This window comes from Zonotrichia leucophrys, chromosome 5, assembly GCF_028769735.1.
Source record: "Zonotrichia leucophrys gambelii isolate GWCS_2022_RI chromosome 5, RI_Zleu_2.0, whole genome shotgun sequence".
In the NCBI taxonomy this organism is placed as follows: domain Eukaryota; kingdom Metazoa; phylum Chordata; class Aves; order Passeriformes; family Passerellidae; genus Zonotrichia; species Zonotrichia leucophrys.
In genome coordinates this window covers 26,764,154-26,788,558 of record NC_088175.1, presented here as the reverse complement: position 1 = coordinate 26,788,558, position 24,405 = coordinate 26,764,154, and the positions used below count along the sequence as shown (strand labels likewise).

The 24,405-nt window shown below is 38.0% G+C and overlaps 1 protein-coding gene across 1 annotated transcript in view; it reads right to left on the bottom strand.

Annotated features, from left to right (window-relative positions):
• Positions 1-1,925: 1,925 nt before the first annotated feature.
• The window catches only part of LOC135448683 (chromosome alignment-maintaining phosphoprotein 1-like), a 108,391-nt gene continuing 85,911 nt past the window's right edge, over positions 1,926-24,405 (bottom strand). The window contains exon 3 of the mRNA XM_064714901.1: positions 1,926-2,274. Coding sequence (XP_064570971.1) covers positions 1,926-2,274 — 349 coding nt within the window. The remainder of the gene's footprint in view (positions 2,275-24,405) is intronic.

The following is a 24,405-nucleotide window of genomic DNA, read 5'->3' as shown; positions in this document are numbered from 1 at the left end:
AGGATCTATATCCTGGACCAGCACTGATAGATCCTCACGATGTGAAGATCCCAAAGCAACCTAGCTCAATTAGTGTGGCACAGAACCCACAAAATCTTGACTCTTCTTCTCAGCCAAACAGTGCAAAAATTCCCTGTGACTTTAATCTGTTGCTGCAAAGCATCTATGGTCCACAAGACAAAATCGCAATCAAAAAGTCAGCAGCTGGTCAACCTTACCATAGACCTACTAATATAAGTTGCACCAGTACTGGCAGAGCTAAAGAGTAGGAATTAAATGGTCTCTCAGGATCTGTGGAAATGAGGGATGGTATTATTCAGAGGCAGGAGGGAAGGCAGAAATAATCAGAGCTTGTCTCCAGAAGAATTTATGGTATTTTCTACAGATTTCACACTTGTCCTTTAGTCTGAACTGTCCTTTTAGGAGCATTAACTGTTATGTTTTGACTAAAACATGAAGAATTTTCCTTTCTTGCTCATTTCCCCACCTTTTAAAAGACATTGTGTAAGTGCAGTGTTCTCATAAGAGCATTTAAATGCAAGAAAAGTATAACTATGTTGTCTTGCAGACTTCATTAAATTGTGCTTAGAACTCATTTGCTTTGTTGCCCCAAATGATGGAATCAAATCTTGCTCTAGGGATTTTTTATATGTCCCAGAGCATTCATAACTCACTGAGTTCAGCCATCTACAAGTTTTTAATTACAGACTGCCTGTTTCATGTAAAAAAAAATGTCTGCCAGCAGTCTTTTGGCATAGTAACGTATGGACTTTTTAGATCTGCTCAATGAGCACCAGCAGCAGAAACAGGGAAAATTACTTCCCCAGAGTTACTTGAATATATAAGTTTCTGGTTCTTGGCATGACCAGGTATTTTATGCTGGAACTGTAATAAGTTTTGCATTCAAATTTATTGTTTTCCCTACTTCTCCAGCCAGAAATGTATGTACATTTAAGAGTACATACAATATGAAAATTAAACTCACAAGACAACATTGCCCAAGGTGTGAACTCAAATTTTGTCCAGAAAGAGAGAGCATCTAGGCTTTTAGAATACAGATCATCAATATGCTACTATGTGAAGATGAATCTCACAATTTATAGGCTAAAACCATAAAAATGCCCTGCATTGTTTCAACCCTGAACTAACTATTTTGAATATTTGAATTGACTAGAGGCTGGAGGTTTCTTAATATTCACATTTCTAAACTGTTTTTTTTATCATCATAGATTTCTGTGCAAAATCTTGTCTTGCAGTAAAATGCTGAATTTCTCTGATGGAGTGCTTTTAAAGCTAAACCTGAAGATTTGGGGTGAAAAAGACAGATATTTATCTTTCTTTCTTTCTTTCTTTTTTCCTTTTTTTTTTAATTTGGAAATGTCTTGAGTCCTGGGATTTCTTATATAATACCTTATCTCCCCTCTCTGCACCTTTGAGACTCATGGCTGCTGTGCAAAGCAGTTTCCTTTGAATTTCCATTTCTGAAGAAAAAATTCTGCTATTCTTAACTGCTGAAGTTTGAGTCCCTGTATCAAGGCAGTATACCATATTGCAACCTCTAAGGCTCCTCTACATGAGATGTCACTGCCTCACCCCAGCCAAGGACCATGTGTAATCATTTTTTGGCAGACATTAGATAGACCAAAATATGCGAAGACCTACTCTGGAGAGTGATGCTATCTCACCTCTTTCTGGAAAACAGAATACAAAATTGAATCTGGCAGAACTTAAAGAAAAAAGGCCAAAGTGTTTCAGTACCTGAGGACTAGGTGAGCAAGATTTTTGTACTGCAAGTGGAAGCATAATTGGGCAGGTGAGGAGAAGGCTTTCCTAAAGATCCAAGGGCAAGCACAGTGAGCCTGAGTGAGGCACCACCAAGAAGGAGTCATTTCCACCATCTCTCCATTTCAGCACATTAACATGGATCAGTCAATGGGAACATTTGCATTTTGGGTTCCCAGATCCTGCTCCTCGCTGACCACATGAGGGCCCATGTCATGCTTGTGAGGGATGTTGGCACTGAGGGCAAATGTCCAGGAGGTCCAGAGGCAGCGGGAGCTCTGAGGAAGGCCTGCTTCGCTGCTGTGGGGGTGCCCCAGGTGAAAGGACAGCCCTGGGTCTCTTGCATCCCCATTCACTCTCTTCCAGCAGCTGGGCTGCCACGATGTGCCGAGATGGGTCACAATCTTTGGGTGGCAGTGATCAGCCACAGGGCTCTGGGTGGCATGTGCTGGGGGCACTGGGCTGAGGGAGCCAGCGTCCCCTCCATGGCCCCTGGCAGAAATGCAGGAAAGTTCTCATAGTGAGCAGGGAGTTATGCAGTTTCACACCTAAGCCCTGAGCCAAAAGGGTGGAAGTGGCATTTTCAGGTTCTCACCAGCCAACCAGCTGGAAGGCCAAGGGTCACCTGTGAGAGAGGCTGAGGGTGAGATATTCTCCTCTGGCAGCTCCCACTGTGGGCCTTGTTTGCTCCTCTCTAGGCCCTGGCTGTGCTCCAAGGTACCTTGAAGTACACAAGTCCTTGAAGCGTGAGCTCATTTGTTGTCATTTCCACTTCTGGGAAAAAAAGGTCATAAGAAGAGATCATTAAATGTGCAGTATTCATACAGCATGGCCGCTAACACAACAGGCATCTTGCAGTGTTATCATATCCAGGAAAACAGCAGCAGGCTACATAGTTTCAAAATACCACCCAGAAACTCTTGTTTGGAAAGGACAACTCATAGCATCAAAGCCTAAATATATTTGCCAAACCATACTTTACCCTACTGCCAGGACACCAAATTTATCCCCTTAAGCAACAATCCACTAAGCAACATGGTGACTGCTTCTGCAAACTGGCCATGGGTTTGCTTCACAGAGGTCAGGAATACAAAAAAAGCCCTACACATATTAATGTTTGGTGAGAAAGTTGGGGGGCGTTCCATATGAAATCAGCCTAGGGATAATTTGTTAGTTAGTAAGCCTCAAAGAAAGAATATGACAAAACCAATATAATGGATAATTGTAAGGTCAAAGGAAATTAATGAAACTTTAAAAGGTTTAGATTAGTACTTTCAGAACAGAAATAAATGAGACATAAATGTCTAATAGAAATCTCATTGAGGAAACAAGTTACAATGTGAGGCATATATTCATACTTAAAAAAATTGAAGTGAATGCCCTGGTTTCTATCTTGCTTATTCAGACTGTCCTCATCTGCAGTCTTTTATATGGCAGGGTATGTGGAATAACTTCCTTCAGTATCTGCCAGGAGGGAAAGGGATGGAGTAGCTCTTCCCTAACTGTTCTTCTGAACCAGTCACAAAGCAAAGTCATCTCTTCACTTCTGAAAGCCCTTTAATAACACACTCTGCATACCAAAACACAGCTCTTCAATCCACAGCCTGGCCCATCAAATTTCTGACATGGCATGCATCCAAGTCAGCTCTTGTCATAATTGTAATCACAGTATCCACTGACACTCTGACTGTGTGCATGGCTATGTGTATGTACAGGTCCTGATCTGAGGACTGTGATATACCTGACATAGCCCTACAACCAATGCGTGCATTGTGTTTGCCAGAAACTCTTGGTGGGAGACAGAGGGACAAGTCATGGAAGCAGTTTGCTTTTGTAATGTTATTTTTCTTCTTTTATTTCTTCCCAGAAATGCATTTTGTACTCTGCATGCATCTTTCAGTACTCGTCCTAGGACTCCTGAAAGCAAAAATCGGGAATGTCAAAACTTGATAAGGGGCTAAAATAAACAATCAAAAAAAAACCCCAACAACAAACTGTATGCAAAATAGATACTTCAAATATATTGCAGATACATGTTTTATACACATACATCAGTATGTGCATTTATGTCACATATGAAAATATACGTGTACACATGAAGACACAGTGTTTGAAATGTGCATGCACACAGGCAAAAATCCTCCAAAACCACACCAAAATAATAATCTTAGTCAAAGAGGGAGTTGATTGGTTTTGCCTTTTAATATTTTACCATCTGAACTTAGGGGATAATAGTAAGCATATGTTATTTTGAAGTTTAATCATCTAAGACTTTCTTACAAGTACTTTGACTCCTGGTATCTATTGGGGAGTGCTTTTCCATGTAAACTTCTACGAATTGCACGCATGCGAGCTTGCACATGGAACTAATCTCTTCTAGGTATAATTAAAAATGTTCTTACAGATCACCAGATCCTAAAGCAAAACTCACTGGTTTTTTTTCCCTTTGACTTCCTTTACTCTGATAGATCCTAACTACCATGTTTTGCATCTGATAACCTGAAAGGTCATTGCTTAGTATAAGGGTGAAATCATGTTATTTGTGCTTTGATGGCTATTACTGATTCTCATATGGGAGCATAACATTCTATATAGAGAACTCATAAATTTATGCCCCTTTTATTTATAACCTGTTCACTTGCAGGACATAGGATTCAGATTTATGAGGACCAGGAAAGAGAGGGTTGTTGTTGTTACTCCTATTCCTAGCCAGAAATGAGAGTGCCTGCAGATTTAATGGCTCTAACCAACAAAAGAAATTTTTTCTCATAATATTTCTGTATCTGCTCTTCAGAGGAGATAGCTAAAGTTTAAATGATTTTCAGCTCATAAGCACATAGACTTTAAGGAGACATCACGCTATAGCTGTGAGTCTGGAAAGTCTTACAAATGCCGAATCACAGTTTTGTGTATTCAATAACACAGAATAGTCCAAATTTAAAGTGTAGCAGTTGAAATGCTGCTATATACATATAAGAGGTTATAACTGGTCTCAGCAGTTATATGGCAAAGAAATAATAAGGTGCTGAGCTGGTTCCAAGGATGCCCACAACTGGCACAGCATCAACACTCTCTCTCTAACATTCCGCACCCACACTAGTAGGCAAGGTTTGGGAAAGTAGGCTGGAAGTAGATAAGCAGGACAGCTGACCCATAATGACCAAAGGGATATTCCACACTAGATTAAATCTGCTTGGATATAAAAGAAAGGAGGAAGCATGGCCATTTATTATGTACAATATTTGTCTTCCATTGTAACCACTACTTCCTCAGAAGTGACTGGCTACCGCTGGTGGAGTGTAGACAACAAAATATTTTGGCTTTCCTCTATGCTTGTGCATGGGCAACTTTTGCTTTTGCTTTATTAAACTGCATTTTTCTTGATCCATGAGGTTTTTCCATCTTATTTTCTCCCCTTCCCTAGCCTGTTGAGGAGGGGAGTGATAGAGTGACTTGGTAGGCAACTGGTGTCCAGCCAAGGTCAACCCAGCCCACATGAACATGGATAAGTTCCACCAGCATGGAATGATAGCCATCCTTAGTGCTGTGTATAACACTACTTGTTAATATGTGCCATAGTACTGACAACTTCCTGGAAACCTTAGCAATGCAGAGGTTTGAAAGAAATGGAATGACCTGTAGTTCATAAACAACACAGGCTGAATAAGCCACTTCTAAAGGCATCAGAAACTCTTGCTCATAGATTTATCCTTCAGTTCTAAAACTAACAGTGCTAAAAAGTGGCATGACTAAAAAGGCAGTGCAGCAATAAAAATTCCAGCTTGACTCTAGGGATAGCTTCAGAGACATTGTGGTTAGAATTTTCTCCATTATTTGCAAGTTGCCAAAGAGGAATGTTCTTTATTCTGGATTGACTTTGGGAAACCTATTAAGACTTTTAATTGCATTCAAAAATACACTTATGTTTTGAAACCTAGTCTGCAGGAAGTTTAACCTTCATTAAGGTCTCTGAGTGCGGCAGAGGCTTATGTATTAGGAGGTACTTAGCTTGTCTCTGCCCAGTAAGCATATAAGGAATAAAGTCAGTTCAGGGAAGGAATAGATGAGAGAAGGGAAGGGGGGAACACAAGTTATGAGCTGCTTTGGTCTTCATACTCAGGAAGTCCTTACCAACTTCCATTGCCTCATCTCATCTCTTCTATTAGAAGGACTTTATAAATTACAGGAATAAGTCACCCATTGCAAATAAGTTCTCAACAGAGAGCAACCAAATGGGACTGAAACAGGATAGGAAAGTCCCTTCTCTTACTGCAGATAGTTCTGAGCTGCTTGCATTTTTCCTCTCGGGTAAGGATGAAAGTCAAAAATCTCAATAATTTCCAGAAATTGAAAATCCAAAAAATGTGTGGGCAGAGTGCAGAGGGAGCATTTAATTTCAATAATTTCATTATATCCTATTTCCATGCTTCTCTTTCTTTATTAATTTTGTATCTAAATTTGCTAACATTTTAAATATTTTACTTTTGGAAAAATTCTGTCTTGAAGGAAACAAAACTTTTCTAATTCAAGAGGTTGAAACAGGGATATTTTTAATGTTTCTCATAGAAATTAATAATTAAAAAGCAAAGGGAAATGTAGGGATCCTTTTCTTAGCCATTAGTCTGAGTCATAACTCAGGTCTATAACAAACGCTCTGTATTTTGGTGTGCTTACTAACTCTTTTTCCTATCTGATTGACTGCAGCAGCATTTGGATCAGGCTTAGAAAGATGGCTCTCTTAACTAAGCCAACACCAGAAGTAGGCTTCACTCATGTACTGATAAGTTAATGGAACATCAAGGAGAAATATTCATTTTTTTTAAGCCAAGAACAGTGGAACTGATCACAAATAGAGTGTATCCTTTGGCAATAAAAATTTTCCTCTAGTCAATTCCATGATTAAGCCAAAGCCACTGCTTTGTTCCTCCACCTGTCTCAGTGAGTCAGAAGCGGTTTCCTCTTGTTTTGCCTCCAAAATGGGACGCCAATGCCCTTCATGGACTTAAGAGGCACAGGTGGTGCGCCCACGTTTGTGAATTGCTTAGCCTTTGCAATCTTGGCAGTCTGTCTGAGCTCTGGCAAGCTTTTTTACTAAATAAGATAGCAAATAGAGGGTAAAATCCACTTTTCATGCTGCTCATATTTTTTTTACTCTAAAAAGCAGGAGTTTGAAAAATCTCATCAACATAATCTCTAATGTGTTTAGAACTGTGACTAATTAAAATTCTAAGTTTTGTTCCTTAACAGAAGTACTGAAATGTTTTAGAGTTTAATTCCATGGAATTCTAAAAGTTGGAGATGAGATATATATGTGCGAGCCAAATTTTCACATTCAATTTTTGTCGTACTGCTACACCAATGACTTCACAGGCATGGGTAGATTTGTACTTGTGAGTTATGCTGCTGCAATGGAGACTTCTTTCATTTGCTGTATACATTTTAGTTTATCTCATAACTACATTTCACACTAAATTCTCTCTATTAAAGCACATAATTGATGGCTTTTGCCAAATGTTCTTCCAAAGCCAATATGAGCATGAACAACATGAAGAGGTGCCACCTACACAAGTGTCATGTCAGCCCAGGCAGTGTGCTTCCCACCTAATCATGGTGGGAAAGAATCTATATGACTCTGAAGCAGGAAAAGGAAAATAAGCATCAGACTTCTGGACCGAGTAGTCAGCTTGCCAGGGAGGAGAGCTGTCAGAACCAGTGAATTCTCCTCTGCCTTATTCAATGGATTGTAGATCTGTGATTTCTGTCCCTATGGCATCCATCTCTTCCAGATAAAGAGTTCTGTACCTGGTTATTGTTGTTTCAGCAACAGTAACAGATTCAGACACTTGGAGGCATGGTGTTGCTAACACAGCTGTAAGAACATCAGTAAACAAATCAACCCCCAAACCCAGAAGAGTATGCATGTGCCCACTGTGTGCGTGCATAAACCTCAGACTGACTAGTCTCATGCCATACTGATGAGCAATATATTCTGGCTGTCCTTTTCCCATGCAGGCTTAGCATAGCTGATTTGTGTACTCAGCACTGAAACCTACACTTTTCCCAGGACCCATCAGGTCAGATTGCCCATAACCTATTGCTGCTTTCATGGCTCTCATCCTGCTTTCAATTGATGTGGCAGCGCGTGAATGCATATGACCAAAAGCTTGATATAAAATTCATTTGTCTAAACACCACCTATTTATGTTTGATGGCCTGAACAATTATTAATCCTGATTGGAAATATAAGTCATTGTGTCTGCAGTATCCTGTCACAGCATCCCTGTTAGTTCCCCTGAGGCCAAATTCTCTGACAATGCACATAGTGTCCGGTTCTTTCTGCACACAGTATCGTGCCCTAGCTGAAATCCCAGGGAGGAAACCTCTTTTTCTGTATGCTCACTAGTGTGGATGATCCCCAGGAATTTTCCTGGTCTGCCAGTGTATATCCAATAAGACAGGAGATAGTCTGAACCACTGTGTGCAATAATTTTCCATGCTCTCAAAAATGTTCAAAAATGCCTTGGCACATGCACATCTCATCTATGGTGGGCACAACCTGTATCCTTCCTGCTATAGCACAAGCTCCCACACTAGTCCTGCGTCTGGGTAGAGCCTCGAAGGAGCTGGAGCTTCCTGTAACCTATAAAAAAGAGTGGAAAGCTCAAGAGCAGCAGCAGGCCTGCTCTCTGTGTTAAAGAAGTGATACATTCCTGCTCACTTCCTGCTTTTCACTGAAAAAGCAGTGAAGTTTTTTCTCTCTCCCTTAAAGAAGACTGTGCTCTACCACTGCCAATGGAATACCAAGTTCTAGGCTGTCAGATGATCTAATCTGCCTAGCAAGCAGTCACATACAAAACCCAGACCAGCAGGCACCAAGTAGCCTGTTGCACTGATGGCTGACACTACACACCTTCACCCAATGCTATTTTGTCAGCTGTAATTCTACACAGCCACCATGGACCAGTCATTGTACAGCACAGTGAGATACAGCGGTGGGCCTGGACCAGCCACCACCAGTTACTGCTGTGCTAGAGCCCATCCCTGCTAGATTCCTGCTGCTCCACAGCCCCATGGCTCCTCTCTCTCCCTGTGCTACCCATCCACAATACTGTCATGTGGTAGGGGAGCCCCATGGCAAATAACCCTTCCCAAAACCCCAAGATATGTCTCTTTCCCAGGCCAGGAAATGGCTAACAAAACCAGGGGAAGCAGTTCGGACACACATAGCTCAGCTGTGTAGAAAAGCGTGGTTTGGTTTCTGTTGACAAATATCCCAGGACTGTTGAGCATTTCTTTGATATGATATGGTGGGAGGCTTCTAGGCAGCCATGGACCTGCAAGTGTTGGTCTGCAGAAACCAGCACTAAGAGTTTTGCTTTGTGCAGACGAATGAGGAGAGCAAAGCACTTACTCCACCTGTCACAACATTTTTTGCGTGATTTTTACAAGAAGTATGTGTCTGGTTTTGACTTGTGTTTTACCTCCCAGCACAGTGCACTGTGGAGGATCTCAGCTCTCACATCCTCACTCACACAAGCATGCACACTACAGGGCTCTCTCCTCCTAGATTTCCAGCAGGCTGAACTGTGCCACACCACATTGCTGATCTCCAGGATTCTGGACCAAGTTCCTAGCAGCATCCAGGGAGAGAGCATGCTGAGTGGCAAGGCATGGCAAGGCAAGGCAGGCAGAGCTGTTACTAGAAATCTCTTGCTGCATGAATAGGAGGGAGAAGTGCAGAGCAGATACTGCCCAAAGGCACACCAGGCAGAATGTAGCACAGATAACCCTAGATCACTTCAGGGACGGTTTATGGATCTGCAAGGTAAATTAAAACAAGGTGTTTCTCAATTATCTTTGGATCTTACTGGGATAATTATGAGAAACACTCCACCAGAGGATTGCAGTAATGTGTAACAGAAATACTGATTTTGATGTCCAATTTGGGAGAAGTCCATTATTTCAAATACATCATCATAACTTCATTTTGACTTCAGTGAAGTACTGAACTTTCCATTAGATGACAACTTTTCCCTGCATATAGAAATGCTAAGGCTGGGGACAGGGAGTTGTTTCATACAGGTTTTGTTTTTTTTTTTTCTTGAGTTTGTTGGAGGTTTTTTAATGTGTTTTTGGGTTTTTTTAATGCTGAAATAATTATAAACCTACTGGAGGACTATAAATAATACTCTAGGTCTAGCAGTTAAAATTTCTGAATCTTAATCCAAAAGACTCTATAATCACCATTTGGTCAGACCTCCTGCCTGAAAATGGGCACAGAGAAGGAGCATTGTACCTCTGGGTATATATTTCTATATTTCCTCCAACAGTAACACAGAAATGAGAACATGGGAGGTTAGTTGCATGGCAAAAAAAGAAATGTGCCTTCGGTTGTTTATTTTTCCTTTCATATGCATTCTACTGCAATGGCACCTTTCCTCTGCTTCCTGTGAATCAATAAAAGGATATAATCTTCTGTAAAGGACACAGTTATGGAAATCCTGAAAATCCAGAAAATCCTTTAGTCAAAGTGTAAGCTAAATTTCCTTAAGGTCAGAATGGAAATGCCTACATAGTTTCTGTTCTTTTTTTGCATATGTATCATACTCATTTGCTAATTTTGCTTACCTTTCCTCTGCAGAAAATAAAAACAATTAAGTAAATCTCTAAAAGACAATAATGAATCAATCAGAAGGACCACAAATATGTTTTTGACTCTCACAACTTTTTCAGCTTAGTGTTAAAAAAAAGTGGTGAAATATCCAGAATATTCTGTATATCCTATCCTGTGAAAATTATTATTATTATTTAGAACTACTCACTACATAAGACAATTTTAAGATCAATTTATAGAAAGGTTGAAGACTGCCTTTGGTTTTTTGGTTTTGTGATTTCTTTGGAAGTTTTGGTGTTTGGGCTTTTTCTTTGATTTTTTTTTTTCCCATTTATGAAACAAAATATTCCACTTGGTGAACTGGTTTGATGATGGAATTGCTCCTGAAAGTTATTTGTCAGTGAAAGGAGTAATGAAAACATAATAGCTAATCCCTGAAAAGTTCAGCTGGATTAAAAACAATTTGAATGCTTTTTTGGAAAAACAAACAAAAAAAAAAAGCTCTTTGCAGATGGTCTTCATTAGAAATACTAGAAGAGTTATTTCACAGCTCTAATAGAATGTCTAGTCAATATCCCCTAGGCCTTAATATTTTCAGTTTCAGAGATTAAAAGTCTCTTTATAGTCATCTGCTTGCATTTAAGAAATATACTCACCATACACACATATAGATATAGATATATATGTATACATATGTACACATATATAATCCTTTTAATGCAAACAGATAACTATATATATTAATATATTTGCATATATTTATATTGCAAGAAAAATAATTGAAGAGATATGATGTTGAGAACCTACTGCTTCAGATTAATTTTTCTTTTCAATCTGAAACGAAAGCTAAGAAAGTTAGCAATTTATTTTATACTATACTGTCAGTGCCAATTACACATTACCATTGCAAAACCAATTTCCTGCTATGGAGAAAATGGATGTACCCTGGAGAACACATCAGCCTCCATGTCACCCTGCTGCCCTGACTTTAGCTATGGTACCACACACAGGCAGATAGATATATAGTTATCCAACCTGCATATATTATCTGATTGGCACGTTCACTTGCTCCTTGACTGCCATAAATGAGTGGCTGTGCAGGTGCCACTAGCACATGCATCTTTTTCTGAATGCACCATTGTAGGAGCAGCTGAAAAGCTGTTTGTACTACACAGTCAGAAAGTTGGCAGCAGGACTGGGTGAAAAATGGCAAGTATGTTTCAAGAAAAAAGTAAAAAACTTAATGTTTACTCTACATTTTTTTAATCAAATACTTTTCAGGCTTTGATTTTTAAATTATTGCATTTTCTTCTTCTTACCTTTCTTCCTTTGACTCCCTTTTTTTTCCCTACTCTTTTCATTTCCTGCCTTTTGTTTTTAATGACCAGGTAGAAGAGAATGACAATTAACAGAATGAATGAGAGGGAGGAGGAAACAATACCTATGAAACTGTAACACTTTTAATAAGTTAGTTTAATAGAGATGTCTTTGTTTACCTGTCTTGAGATAATAAATGTTCCAGTAGGTGAAGCTCAATTTCATAGAAAATATTTGGCTAGCTCAGCTTGTTTAGCTGGTTATAGATTTTGACCCTACCCATTTTCTCTCTTAAAAATAGTACTATTGTACATGTTTAGACAACATTAAAAGAAATTACTACCTCCTTTTGTTTCATGTGTTGGGTGCTTGCAATTTATGACCTGAATCAGCAGATACATATGTTTCATGCATAAGTATGACACTTCTGAAAAATTGGCAAGAATTATCTTTGATTTCAAAAGGAAAAGAAATAGAAATTTTGTGTTTACAAATTGTGGCCTAAGCTGTTGCTCCATCTCAAGATTCATGTGTTTGCTTTCCATTTCAGCAGCTGCTGGAAGCACTCTTCAATAGGAACCAAATAAATCTATACCACCTGTCTGTCTGACTTGGAGGCCAAATCATTCTGTTATTCTATCTCAACATTTAAGAAGTAATAAAGCATCTCAACCTCAATTTTCATGCCATGAAGAAAAAAAAAAAAAAAACCAGAAGGGGAATAATAAGACCTTTGTTAGGCAATTTACAGGCATGTGACTTGGAATTACAGTAAGATCTTCATTATTGATCCAAAAATTCTTTGCAATCTGAAGTGTCTTCCTCTTCAAATTTGGTAAATACTGATACATTGTGACTTGAATTTAATGCTGACCTATATTTATTTTACTACAAGCTACATTTTTTGATCTTTTGATATTTAGCTTCTCCCCCTGTTATGTCTCACAGCAAGGTGGCTTTGAAGAAACTCACAGATTGGTGAGTATAGAAACAGTTATCTGAGAAAACCATCAGGATTCTTCCAGAAGCACATGTGTTTATCCCTACAGACTTGAAAGTTATTCTGCTCTAAACTGTGCAGGTCTCCTACATAATGTTCATAAATAAAGCAAAATTTGAATCCCTGCCTTTAGTCCTAAATCCCAAGGTAAGGATTGACTGGAATATACTGGAACAGATCTTTAGGTTTGGACAAAATGCTAGTCTTAGGTCATTGCCATGCCTTTCAAGCACTCAAAAAAACCCCTACTGTAATATTTTGTTTTGGTACTGGGCCATGCAAACCTTGCCCAAATTTTGAGTGCAGGAGCTGTCAGCAAAGAACTGTATAGTTGAAGGCAGGAGGTACTTCAGTTCACTTCAAATGAAACTTGTCCCCTCATTTCACTTCAAATCAGCTGATTAGGAAAAATGAATTATTGTGCCAAGATGAAAACAGATAAGCCAAACTAATAATTTTTTTTTTTCCAGTGAGAGTTTCATACAATCCACTAAATAGAGAATCCAGAGCAGTAATCAACACATTCACTGGGGTGTTAATGGAGATATGGTAAAGCAGTGTATGACAGCCAAGGGACAGAGTGCACCTCTTACTCACTCTCTCCAGCCATGAAATCAGTAACTCAGATCATTTGTCTTAGTCATCTACTGTTACTTTGGGGTGAATCAGTGCACGGACGTTTAAGGACATCTCAAGCAGATTTGTTCATTTAACAGGGAAGCAAAACAAAACAAAAATAACAACTGTTTTATTTGAAAGCCAGGACCAAGTGAGATTTAGTTTAGCTAAAGCAATATTTGACATTAGTTCAAGCTGGGCAGGAGTTCAGCCAGAAGTTATCATATGATTGGGTTTTGGGGTTTCTAGTTTTTTGGAAGTCTATGTGAAATGATCTAGTAGTGGTCTGAGTCCAAATTCCAAAACATGAGTGCATCCGTTCCTCACAAAACCCCACAATTTGCAACATTGTTAGGAGTCTCTAAACAGAAGGAAAGACATACAACTCCTAGTCTGCTCCAGTTCTGATGTGCACATTTGAAATAAGGAGACTGGGGATGTGAAATGACATCATTACCTTTGCTATCCTGACAATCCCTCATCAGGGAAAAAAAAAGCCTCTAAGCAAAAAAAGAAAATTACTAACTACACCAACTACTCTGTTAAGGTATCTCTCCTTATCCTATGGATCTCAGCAAGCCCCTCTTGGCATTGTCACACTGTTGTTAAGCCTGGCTAAGAGTCAACGGGATCTACACAGTGAAGATGAAACAACTTACTATAACTTCTCTTACAGTAATTTGAAAAACATGTACCCTAAAGTTTCTTCAAGGCTGACTTTTCATTTATTTGCCTTTTAGCAAGTGTAAAATGAAATATATTAACAAATACAGAGGTTAAGAAGAAAATAGAATGAAAAAAACCTGTTGTATTTAAATTATATGAAGTTTTCCACTTTTAAGGAATTTTTTTTATGTCTGTCACTCTAGCCTTCCCTGCAACCAATGAAACACATTTAGTCTGCATTTAAAGTAAATATCCCATGAAACAGTTTCCATGGTAAAGGGAATAGTTCAAAGTAAAGGAAAAGCTTTCACTAATCTCTCACATACAATCCCATCTTTAACTATATTATCTGCCTATTCCTGGCAGAGATTTTCAGAAAGTGTTTCTTAGAGGACTGTAATTAAGAAGGAAATTTTCTCAGTAGTTTTGTTGTTGGCCTCCTCAGTGAACAAGTTATATTTCTAAGAGTACATCATGACAATTCAGCACATAAAAAACAAACTCCACTAGTCTAAAAAATAATGCTAAGTGTGTGAAGACATGGGATATTTTCTTTGCGAACACTAGTAATAATCTAGCAATAAAGATTATATGCCATTTACCCATTTGTTAGTTGAATTATTTCATCCCTCTTCCTCTGCCTTCTTCTACATCTTTCCTCCACCTTTCCAAATGAAAGTTTAGGCTAGAAAATCATGCTTGTCATTCAGGGTTTCAATTGAAAATGAAATTTCAAACTTCAGAATATGCTTTCAACTTCAGATAAATGTGTGGAGTGTCATTAAAAATAAGCATTGAAGTTAAGATTTATGTTCTGTATCTGTTTAGTTATATTTGCTCAAACTTTGGAGTAGCTAAGAATATCTTTTATTCTGAATGAGCCTTAACAAATCACACACAACCAGATACTGAAATGAAGAAAAATTGAAAGTTATTTTTTCTACACAGTTCATTTGCCTTTTTTCTCATTTTTGTACCATACTGAAAACAACAGATCGGACTGCAAAAGTTTTTGGCTGTATTTTACATCTGTTCTATCCCAACATGCTGTGAAGGCTATGTGGCTGCAGCCTATTTTTGACTCACATCAGTTAAAAAGGAGAAGATTCAGGCCTATGTGGTCCTGCAAGGATTGCAGATATATGGTTTCCTGGCATTGACCACAACTGCTGGATAATGGCTCCCCTCAGAGGTAGCATGGGAAGCATGCGCCAGCCCAGTAGGTCTTGCTACTTGATGTCAGGAGGAAAGAGGTTGTGCATTATATGTGAGTTTTTGCAAACATGTATTGCAAACTCCATCCTCCAATGCAATAGGGTTTGTCAGTTTAGTTATTTTCTTTTTTCGGAAATGACTATAGCTAATGAATACAATATGTTACAATAAATGATGGAAGTATACATAAGAAATTAAAAAAGAAAATGTGGTATCAAGGATTAAGATTCATTTTACAAAATATAGTGAGCTTTTAGGTTGCAGTAGAAGCATGCAAAAGACAAGCTTACTTGACTATTTTCTAATATTTCAGCTTCACAAAATTAAAATGAAGACAAAATAATGAATAAAATATTTCTATTGAGCTTGCAAGCTAGAGACGTGAATGTTTGTCCAAACAGATGTTTAGAGTGACTCTGTGCCAGGCTCAGTTGTGTTTTTGAGAATGCTTTTTCTCAGTAGTGTCTCTCATAGTGTCCCATTGTGTCCTTCAAATCTTACAAGCAAATTTTCTTGCCTCAGAGCTGTTAATATAGGATAACATATCACCATGAACTCTGTCCTATACTTCTTTGAGGGATTCTATTAAGAAATGTGAAGATGAATCCTGGCAATATTATTTCCTGCCACTTTTATGAGTTACATAAAAATGTCATTAAACTGACTATTTTTAAAGTATCCTAAAATTTTTCTTAAAAATTACTCACAGTTTGACCATCAGATCATTGTGGAATGCAGTGGCCTGACTTGTTTATTAAACAGGATAATAGAATAAAAGGATCATTTAATACATTGAACATATTTTTTGAGGTCTACTCATTCTTCACATTTCTTCAATAAGAGAAATGGAGAATATCAAATGAAACTAGCATGTGGTAGATTCAAAAATAGTCAGGAGTAAGTGGTTCTTCACAAATGAGGAGAAAAAACTCCAAGTCAGAATTTTCTGAGATGACCACCATCACCACAGGAAAAGTCTGGAAGCTATAACTGTGCAAGAGCTAGGAAAACATCAGCTTAATGATCAGTAGCAGTTGAAGTAGCAAATAAAAATACAAGAATTATTAGGTAAGGAAAAATGACGGAGAAAAAAAAGAAAAGAGCTTTGCCCAGAGTAGACCCATGCTGCATCATGAATCCTATGCCCAGGTGAGTCCCTTGTCCCAAAAAATGGATACAGGTGTGGAGAGGGGCAGCAGCACCAATAGGATGTGCAGCAGCTGCATACAAGGAGCCATTGAGTACCTGGGGCTCTTGTGCCTGGAAAGGACTCAGCTGGGCAAAAATATGACAAAGATTTATAAAATCATGAGAAGAAAAAAAATAAAAGTGGATGGGGACAGATTGGTCATCACTTCTCCAAATACAGGAAGTATAGACCATGAATGAAACTTAATGAGGGCAAATCTAAAGCAAGCAGTGGCAGGTATGTCCTGCCTGAATACATCACTGAGGTGTGGACCTGCCTGCCTACTGTGTAAAGCTTAAGTGAGATAAACAGGAGACTGGAGAAATTAGTGTTAAATGTGTGGATGTCATGTCTAGCTCAGCAAAAGCTTTAGTGACAAAGTGCAGGAGGCTGGCAGTACCCTATTTTACAAGTATATTATTCTGCTTATAAAGGATAATTCCAAGTATATTTTTGATTTCTAAAGGAATTTCAGATTTAAACATAATACTTAACAGAAAAAAAAAACAAAACCGCACAGAAAGGTATTTTATAGTCTCTAAGAGAGATTATGAAATGGCAAGCATCGCCTGAAACACAGAAAACCAAGATTAAGAGTAATTTCTCTTCTCTCAGTCTTTGCATTGGCAGTTCTGAAACACTTTTGCACAGACACATTTTTCTCTCATGTTGTTATAAACCTGGCCAGTAGTATTCAGCATTTGTTTTTAAAATGGATGAATAAGAAAAAGAATTACTGGAACACTCTGGTTTTCAAAGCTTTTGTCCGTCCCTCTCTTCCACTGAAAGGTAAACCTGTCACTATAATTGTGTCCTGGTTCTGGCCAGGACAGGGTTATTTTTTTGCAGTAGCCAGGAAAGGTATGGCCAGGTCCCTGAGGTTATTCTATACCACTCCACATCATTTTCCAGGAGTAAGGAAGGGCTTGCTTCTGAGTCAGGATGTTCAGGTCTGCTGTCATTGCTATTGTTGTTACTGTTCCTTTTCTTATCTCGTTGTCATTTCCAGTAAATTATTTTTATCTCAACCTGTGCTCTTTACTTTTCGTGCCTCCAGTTCTCATCTCCAGTCACTGGCAGGGGGAGGAGACAAGGGAAGTGAGTGAGCTGTGAGTAGTTTCAGTGGGAACACTGAATTGGAGAATACATTTCCTAAACCATGATATGTTGTCAGGTTACAGTGGATGGCAAGGGGTGAGCAGATCTTATTCAGTAGGTAGGTCTGAATATAAACCAATAAATAAGGTGTGCACAGTCTTAGCTAAAAAAAGAACAAATAAAAATTCTGTTTTATCCAAAACACTCAGGAAAAGGTTTTTGTTTTTCCTCCAAATGTAAGTAATAAAATGTGTAAAAATTGATTTGTGCATTTTCTGTCATTCAAACAATATACTAATTAATTTCCTGGCCATAGAAGTTGAAATAACCTAGCATTAATTAATGCACTACAAATTTTAAGAGCCAAACACAATACAACATAACATTATTTCACATTTCTTCCTACCCCCTTGTTGAATACAATTTGAAACTGAAAGATGAAAAAAATGAAGAGGCTGTTCTCTTTAATAATGTATGCTATGTTAACTAAAAATAAGATCTGAGATGCCAGATGTAGGATTCTTTATGTGCTTTTCACAAAGAAAAACTGTTGTTTTTGTAGGCCAGTGAATTTCTCTAGTTAAAAAAGCAAACACCCAAATCTCAATATAATCTTAGGACAGACATTTAACTGAGACTATTACTGCTAGAACATATGTAACAACTGCTAAATGGTTTGGATGCTTTAAATGTCAAAATACTGAACACAGGATTATGTCAGATAATCAAGATACCTCTATGGAGTCTGAGTTCAAGAAGGATGTGTAGTAATTCCTGAAAATCAGAATATTCTAATGTATTTCAAACAATGGGCTATTAAACCAGAGCTCTAAAATCATCCCTCCTTTCAAAAGCCTATGTTTTGGGAAGTGATAAAGTGATAACACCTCACTCTCCAGGAGTGAAATACTGCTCACATGAGTGCATGAACTAGGGCCATATGATCTTCTGTCATTTAGAGATCTATCCACTACAAAGATAATTAAGACTATTATCCAACAAATATTCTGACAGCATCAGTTTCTCATCACTTTCTGTCACCTCTCACTACATGACTAGTTTAGCCTCTGTTTTTGTATAATTCAGAACATAGAACCTATATGAGAAAAAATTCTACCTGAGCAATTTTGCTTTACATCATATAATGCTATTAATTATATTATATATTATAAATATATATTTATATAATAGAAAGTAATTAATTAATTATATAATATTATAATTTGATTTTATATTATATGATATTATTATATTTCCACAGCTTAAAATGCCAGTACTTACTAGGGAGCAAGGGGAGAACCTGGAATACAAATGAAGGCCACGGTCTTTCAAAAGCATCTCTTTGCTACTGACTGCTCCAAAGACATCTCCCTCACTGTGAGCATGAGGGGACGTGCAGTGCTGGTCACACAATTTATGTGGCTTTGTGTAAACAGTTCTGAAGCAAACCTCAGAGATATTCTGTCTCACCAGGGGACAATCTGGCTCACTGCTACCAGTATGTTACAGCTGACACTTCTTCATAACATACAGAAGCAGTGTGTGTGTATATATATATATACATATATATATATTTTTTATATGTGATGTGAGGTGCCATTTCTTCCCAGAAGTCAAGGGATGGAGAAATCCAGTACTGCATCTTCTCTCCACTAAATGTTCTCACATGGCTGTTGTTGAATATGGCCATTACTGGCCTGAGAAGTAACAGCTTCATGTACCACATTGTAAAAATAGAAATTAGTCAGTTTTCCAATTCAGCTGGCAGTTTTTGTTTTTAATATTTTTATTACTGCAGACATCATCGTCCAGCCATCTGCTAAAGATGAGACAGACAATAACTGAGCAGAACTGGAATGAATTTTGCTGTATCTGCAGCTGGGCATTTCATTACTTTATTCTGATGGGGAATTGATGGGGGTAGGTATTTTGTTCTTTTTTTAGAAGCAATCAAAATGTGATGCACAGGAACAATTAAGTGTGAAAAAAGATACTGTTTTTTACAGGAAGACTGGAAGACCCATATTGACCTTCGTTTACCACTCCCCCATCACAGTTGTGACAGAAGCAGCAAGTCTGTCTCAGTTCCTCCTTCTGTCATTCCTGAGGCTCTTCTGATAACTGAATTATCAAGATTTTTGCAAAACTGAGAGAGGTGTTAGGCTAATCTGCCCCAGATGCCACAGCTCTCTTGTATCTTGCTTTAGCCCTTCATACTTTCCCTCTCCTCCACAGTTACCCTCCAAAGGAAAAACATGACCATCCTCCACTGCAGAAATTGGCAGTCAGCAGGCTCTTCCTTCATTAAAACCAAAATTACACCAGAACAGATAATTAGGATGAGTAACTTTGGCCAGCTACAGCTATTGTTTATCAAAAGGGCAGAACACTCACACTGAGGTACGTGTGCTTTACTATATATTAAAAATCTCTAGGAAAACCACTTTTTTATGAAGTTTGGCAAAAGTCAAATAAAACACTGCCTATTAAGGTTAATATTAAGTCCAATGTGGTGGATGGGGTATGCCCTGAAAGCACAGCAGCAGCTTTCTGCACACAAAAGTGTGCAGAAGTGAAACCTTGAAGTCCTATGGCAGCTTTTATATGAGATGTTTCTGGGATTTGGTGGTCTTTAGCCAGAACTACTCCTACACAGTTATCCTGTTGATCTATAGCCTCTCATTACAAATACAGGTCCCTTCTGTTTGTTCTTTCTATGGGATTGTTAAATAACTGGAAAAACTCACTGGATTAAAAGACGCATATAAGCACAGTATTTATCACTTGTGTAGAATTACAAAGAAATACAAGAATTACCTGTATCAACTTCAACAAATCTCAGCATGAAAGCACTGTAAAATAAAAGAATGGAGAAAACACAGTTAGAAGTAGGACATAAATGAGCCCTGATCCACTGCCCATTGATGTCAGTGGAAAGACTTGCACTGACTTCACCAGATGAGGCCTGTTGTGAAGGTCTGAAAAATGCTAACGATATCCTTCTGCAAGATATTTTCAGAACAAAATGGGGATGCCTTTTTTATTTAAATCAATGGGTTTTGTAATATGTCATCACTTCACAGAATAACCACATCCATAAGAAATTGCAGCAAGGAAAAACAGACAACAAAAAATCTTTTTAATTAGCCTTCAATTAGTCAGAAACTTATCTATGTCAAGAAAGACTACAACAGAGGAAAATATGCAGTAACACATTACAGCTGTTCATTTTGGAAGACACAAATAAAATAATTTAATGTAATTGTTGTCTTCTTACATTTTTACTTCCTCCCTCATACCATATTTCTCTTTGAGAAATCTCTCAGCACAGTTAAATTGGAACGCTATACAGGAATTCTTTCTCCTTTTTATTATTTTACCATATGAGGGTTCAGGCATGTTGTCAGGTCATTTGACCTCCTTAAGTGCATTGGCAGAACTCTGATATTTATGGCCAAGAAATTTTCCTTGTTTCCTTTTCTAAAAGTTGTTTAAATTAAATGATAATTTGTATTAATTATAGAAAGTGCATCCTTAATTAACAGAGGAAAGACTTTTTTTTTTTCCCCAGGCATCTCTTACATTTTAGCTGGTGAATCCAATGATGAGAGAGATGGAATCTGGCTTTCAAGCTGTTATTTTGTCTTATTAATAAGAAGTATGGAAAGATGGAGAAAGAGGGGATTTATACAAAAAGATCAGACACACTTGCAATTTGAGTCCAAAATTACCTTTGTTAATAGAAGGAGCTATAAGAGCAAGCTTTAAAAGAAAGCTTCTACAGTGAAAAGTGATACATGGAATCTTGATTTAGAAATTATTCTACCTACTGTAATGACTAAAAATACCAAACCAAAATTAATGGAGATGACTGTTCTAAACTGAATTGCATACAAACAGGCCAGAGAATGTGCATTTTCTATAGTATCTATTTGCACCAGAGGAAGGTTGTATCAAATTGGTGCCTATAAACCCAAAGAGAGGTGCCCTTTTATTACAGGAAATGTGCTTCCAGGAACAGGATGTTATTAAATGTAAATTAGTATCAATTGATTACCCAGATAATTTTTCAAGCTTATATACTTTTTCCAACACTTTTTAAAAACTTAAGTGACAAAAATCAAGAACAGAAGACATATTGCTGAAACAAAATAAAAGCATTTTTACAATTCCTATCAAGAGCAAACATGTATTTTGAAGTCAGTTTTAGATAAAGTATTTACAACCTCTGAAGCAGTCAATGTTTTTATTTGGCTGTAAGGTCAAGATTTCTGAGCTTAATTTTTTCTCAGAGTTATAATTTTTCCCCTTGGAAATTTTTGGTACATTTTCAAAAGTGTTAATGTTCATTAGGTGGTTTTCAGCATCTAAAGTTCTACATTTGTGGTAGAAATCTTAGCAAATTGAAAGTGTAAAAGCATTCAATTTTCACATTCTGGAGCTCCATTAGAACAGCCTACCTCAAAGCACTAGTCTGACTCTCAGATACAGAGGGACAGGAGTATGTGGCGAGCCTTCACAGATCAAACCATCCGTGTCTCCTATGAGACAGGCACATATGAGTACACAGGCAAGAAGCCCTTTGGAATTCACAAAAAAATAGAAAGTCATTTTAAAATCTAAGGAGGAAACCATAAGTTTAGTAGGGAGGTTAAATAAGATACCAGCTTGGAGTATGCATACCATAAGGGTTGGAAGAGGAACAAACTTCATAATAAGTAAACGTATCAGCATTCAAAAACATCTGCACAACCAATGGATCTTTAATCCTGTTCTCTGGAGTAGCAATAGAGGGACTCTGCTTTCTCACTTTGACCTTATTATAGCACATTGCTAGAAATATTTTGAAGATATACCTATTTTAAAAATAATACTCAGTTCCACATTGAGTAGCACCAATTACAACAGTAGGTAGTTGTTGAAATGAAGGAAAAATGGGCCACAATTTACTACATGTGGCACTTGGATCATTTCATCTGACTTTTCCCTAAGGTTGAGAACTGGCGTGTTTCACTGGAAAAAGCTGAGGAGATCTAGGCACTGAGAGATAAAGCAGGAGGTTCACAACAGCTACTCCTGTAAGAAAATGATAGGCAACAATCCAGAAGCTCTCTAGGCTGGAATCACAAGCCCTGTCAAAGGAAGATAAGGCCTGGGAAAAGGAAGTATATTAAAAATATAAGCATTCTGAAGAATTGTTCCACTATTTCTTCTCTGGAGAGTTAATATTTCCTGATCAAACTGCCATTCCTCAATTTAGTGAAGACCAGGAAGGGACTGCATACACTTGTCACCTCAGAAAGTCTGAACAGGAAGAGATAAATCTTTAAAAGTGACAAAGGAAATCAGAGGATGCTGTATCGTGTAAAATAATTCTAAACATTCAAGTGTCCTCCATTTCTAAACATTCAAGGGTCTCTCCCCTCTGAAGGGACCCTTCAAAGGACAAGCTGAAGACAGATTCCTTGACACAAGTTCCCAGAATAGCACATGTGCTCCCTCTGGTATGATTTAAAGTGTATGAGTATCAATTATGGAAAACAGTTTTTCACTGAACCCAAATCTTCAATTATTGCAAATGTACCCCTTACAGTTAAATAATTTTTTAAAAAAATTACAAACCCTCTTTGTTTCCATATTTATATCAGAACATCCTTGTATATCTGAAAGTCACATACTGCAAACAGCTTTGGGTCTGTTTCAGAAGGAAGTTGAAATAATGGAAACTACCTAGAGGTTGAAAAGTACAGAGTGTTTTCCAATTATTACAGGGGAAAAAAATCTGTGAACTAGGACTCTTTAGCTTTAATCTTGATTTTATCTGAGGCTGGCTTAAGACATATCCACCTTAGGTGTTTCAACAGCTAAAAGATGCTTGGCCACAGCAAGACGATTCACAGTGCCAGTTAGGAAAGTACTTTTCTCCTTAGTCATTCAGTAAAGAGATTTTTTGAGGATATGTGTATTGCCAGACTCCCTAAACAGTCAATAGAGACTGATAAACTACTTTTAAGAATGAGCCAGAGCATAAGCATCAGAGAGTTATTCCTGTAATTGCAGAAAACTCTGAAGGAGCCCATCTCTGACTGTCCACTACAGTAAAAGTGCCTAAGAAGTATCCCTGAGTTTCTTGGCATTAGCTCAGTCCCAGGGTAACTGATCCCCCCATATTTTATGTGAAAGCTCAGCCAGCTGAGGACATTGTCACATCAGCCACAGGATCTCTCATTTGAGCCCCAGCTGCCCTGATCATTCCAGTGGCCTCTCTGCTGGCTGAGGCTGATTTGACCCAGGAAGAGCCAGCTGTCTCTGCACTCAGAATCACCTTGTAATACCAGCCTGGACCTCAGTTACATCCCCATGACTGATAGGAGTGTGCCTGACATGGAGCATTCGGCTCAGACAGTCTTATTCAAGCCTGGTGCCCACAATGTGCAGTCTGGAATCATGGGGACATGGAGACTAAATCAGAGAAAATTCCCTATCTCAGGTTTTATGGCACTCAGTGGTAGTAGGAAAATACTGAATTTCTGCTGAAGCAAGTTTATGACATGAATATGTTTTTATAAAGCAGTTCACAAGAAAAGAAGTAAGCATTTCAAGACTAGATGGTGACTTGTTATAACTGAGCTGTCCTAGGAGATGCACTGGAGATGCACTGGGATGGAACTCTCTTTGGTACTGACATTTGTACTTCCAGGTAGTCACCAGTTTTTGAAAATAAATCATTGAATAAACAGCAGGACCTAATGTAAAAGAACACTTAAATATCAGAGTTATCAGACTGCTTTTAAACTGTGATTTTAATAGTCTAGTTTCCTTCTGATTCAAAACCACTTTTCCAGGCAGTGATACTTCTTCCGCTCATCCCAGCTTGCTTCCTGCAGCTCTAAATATTCCAAAATA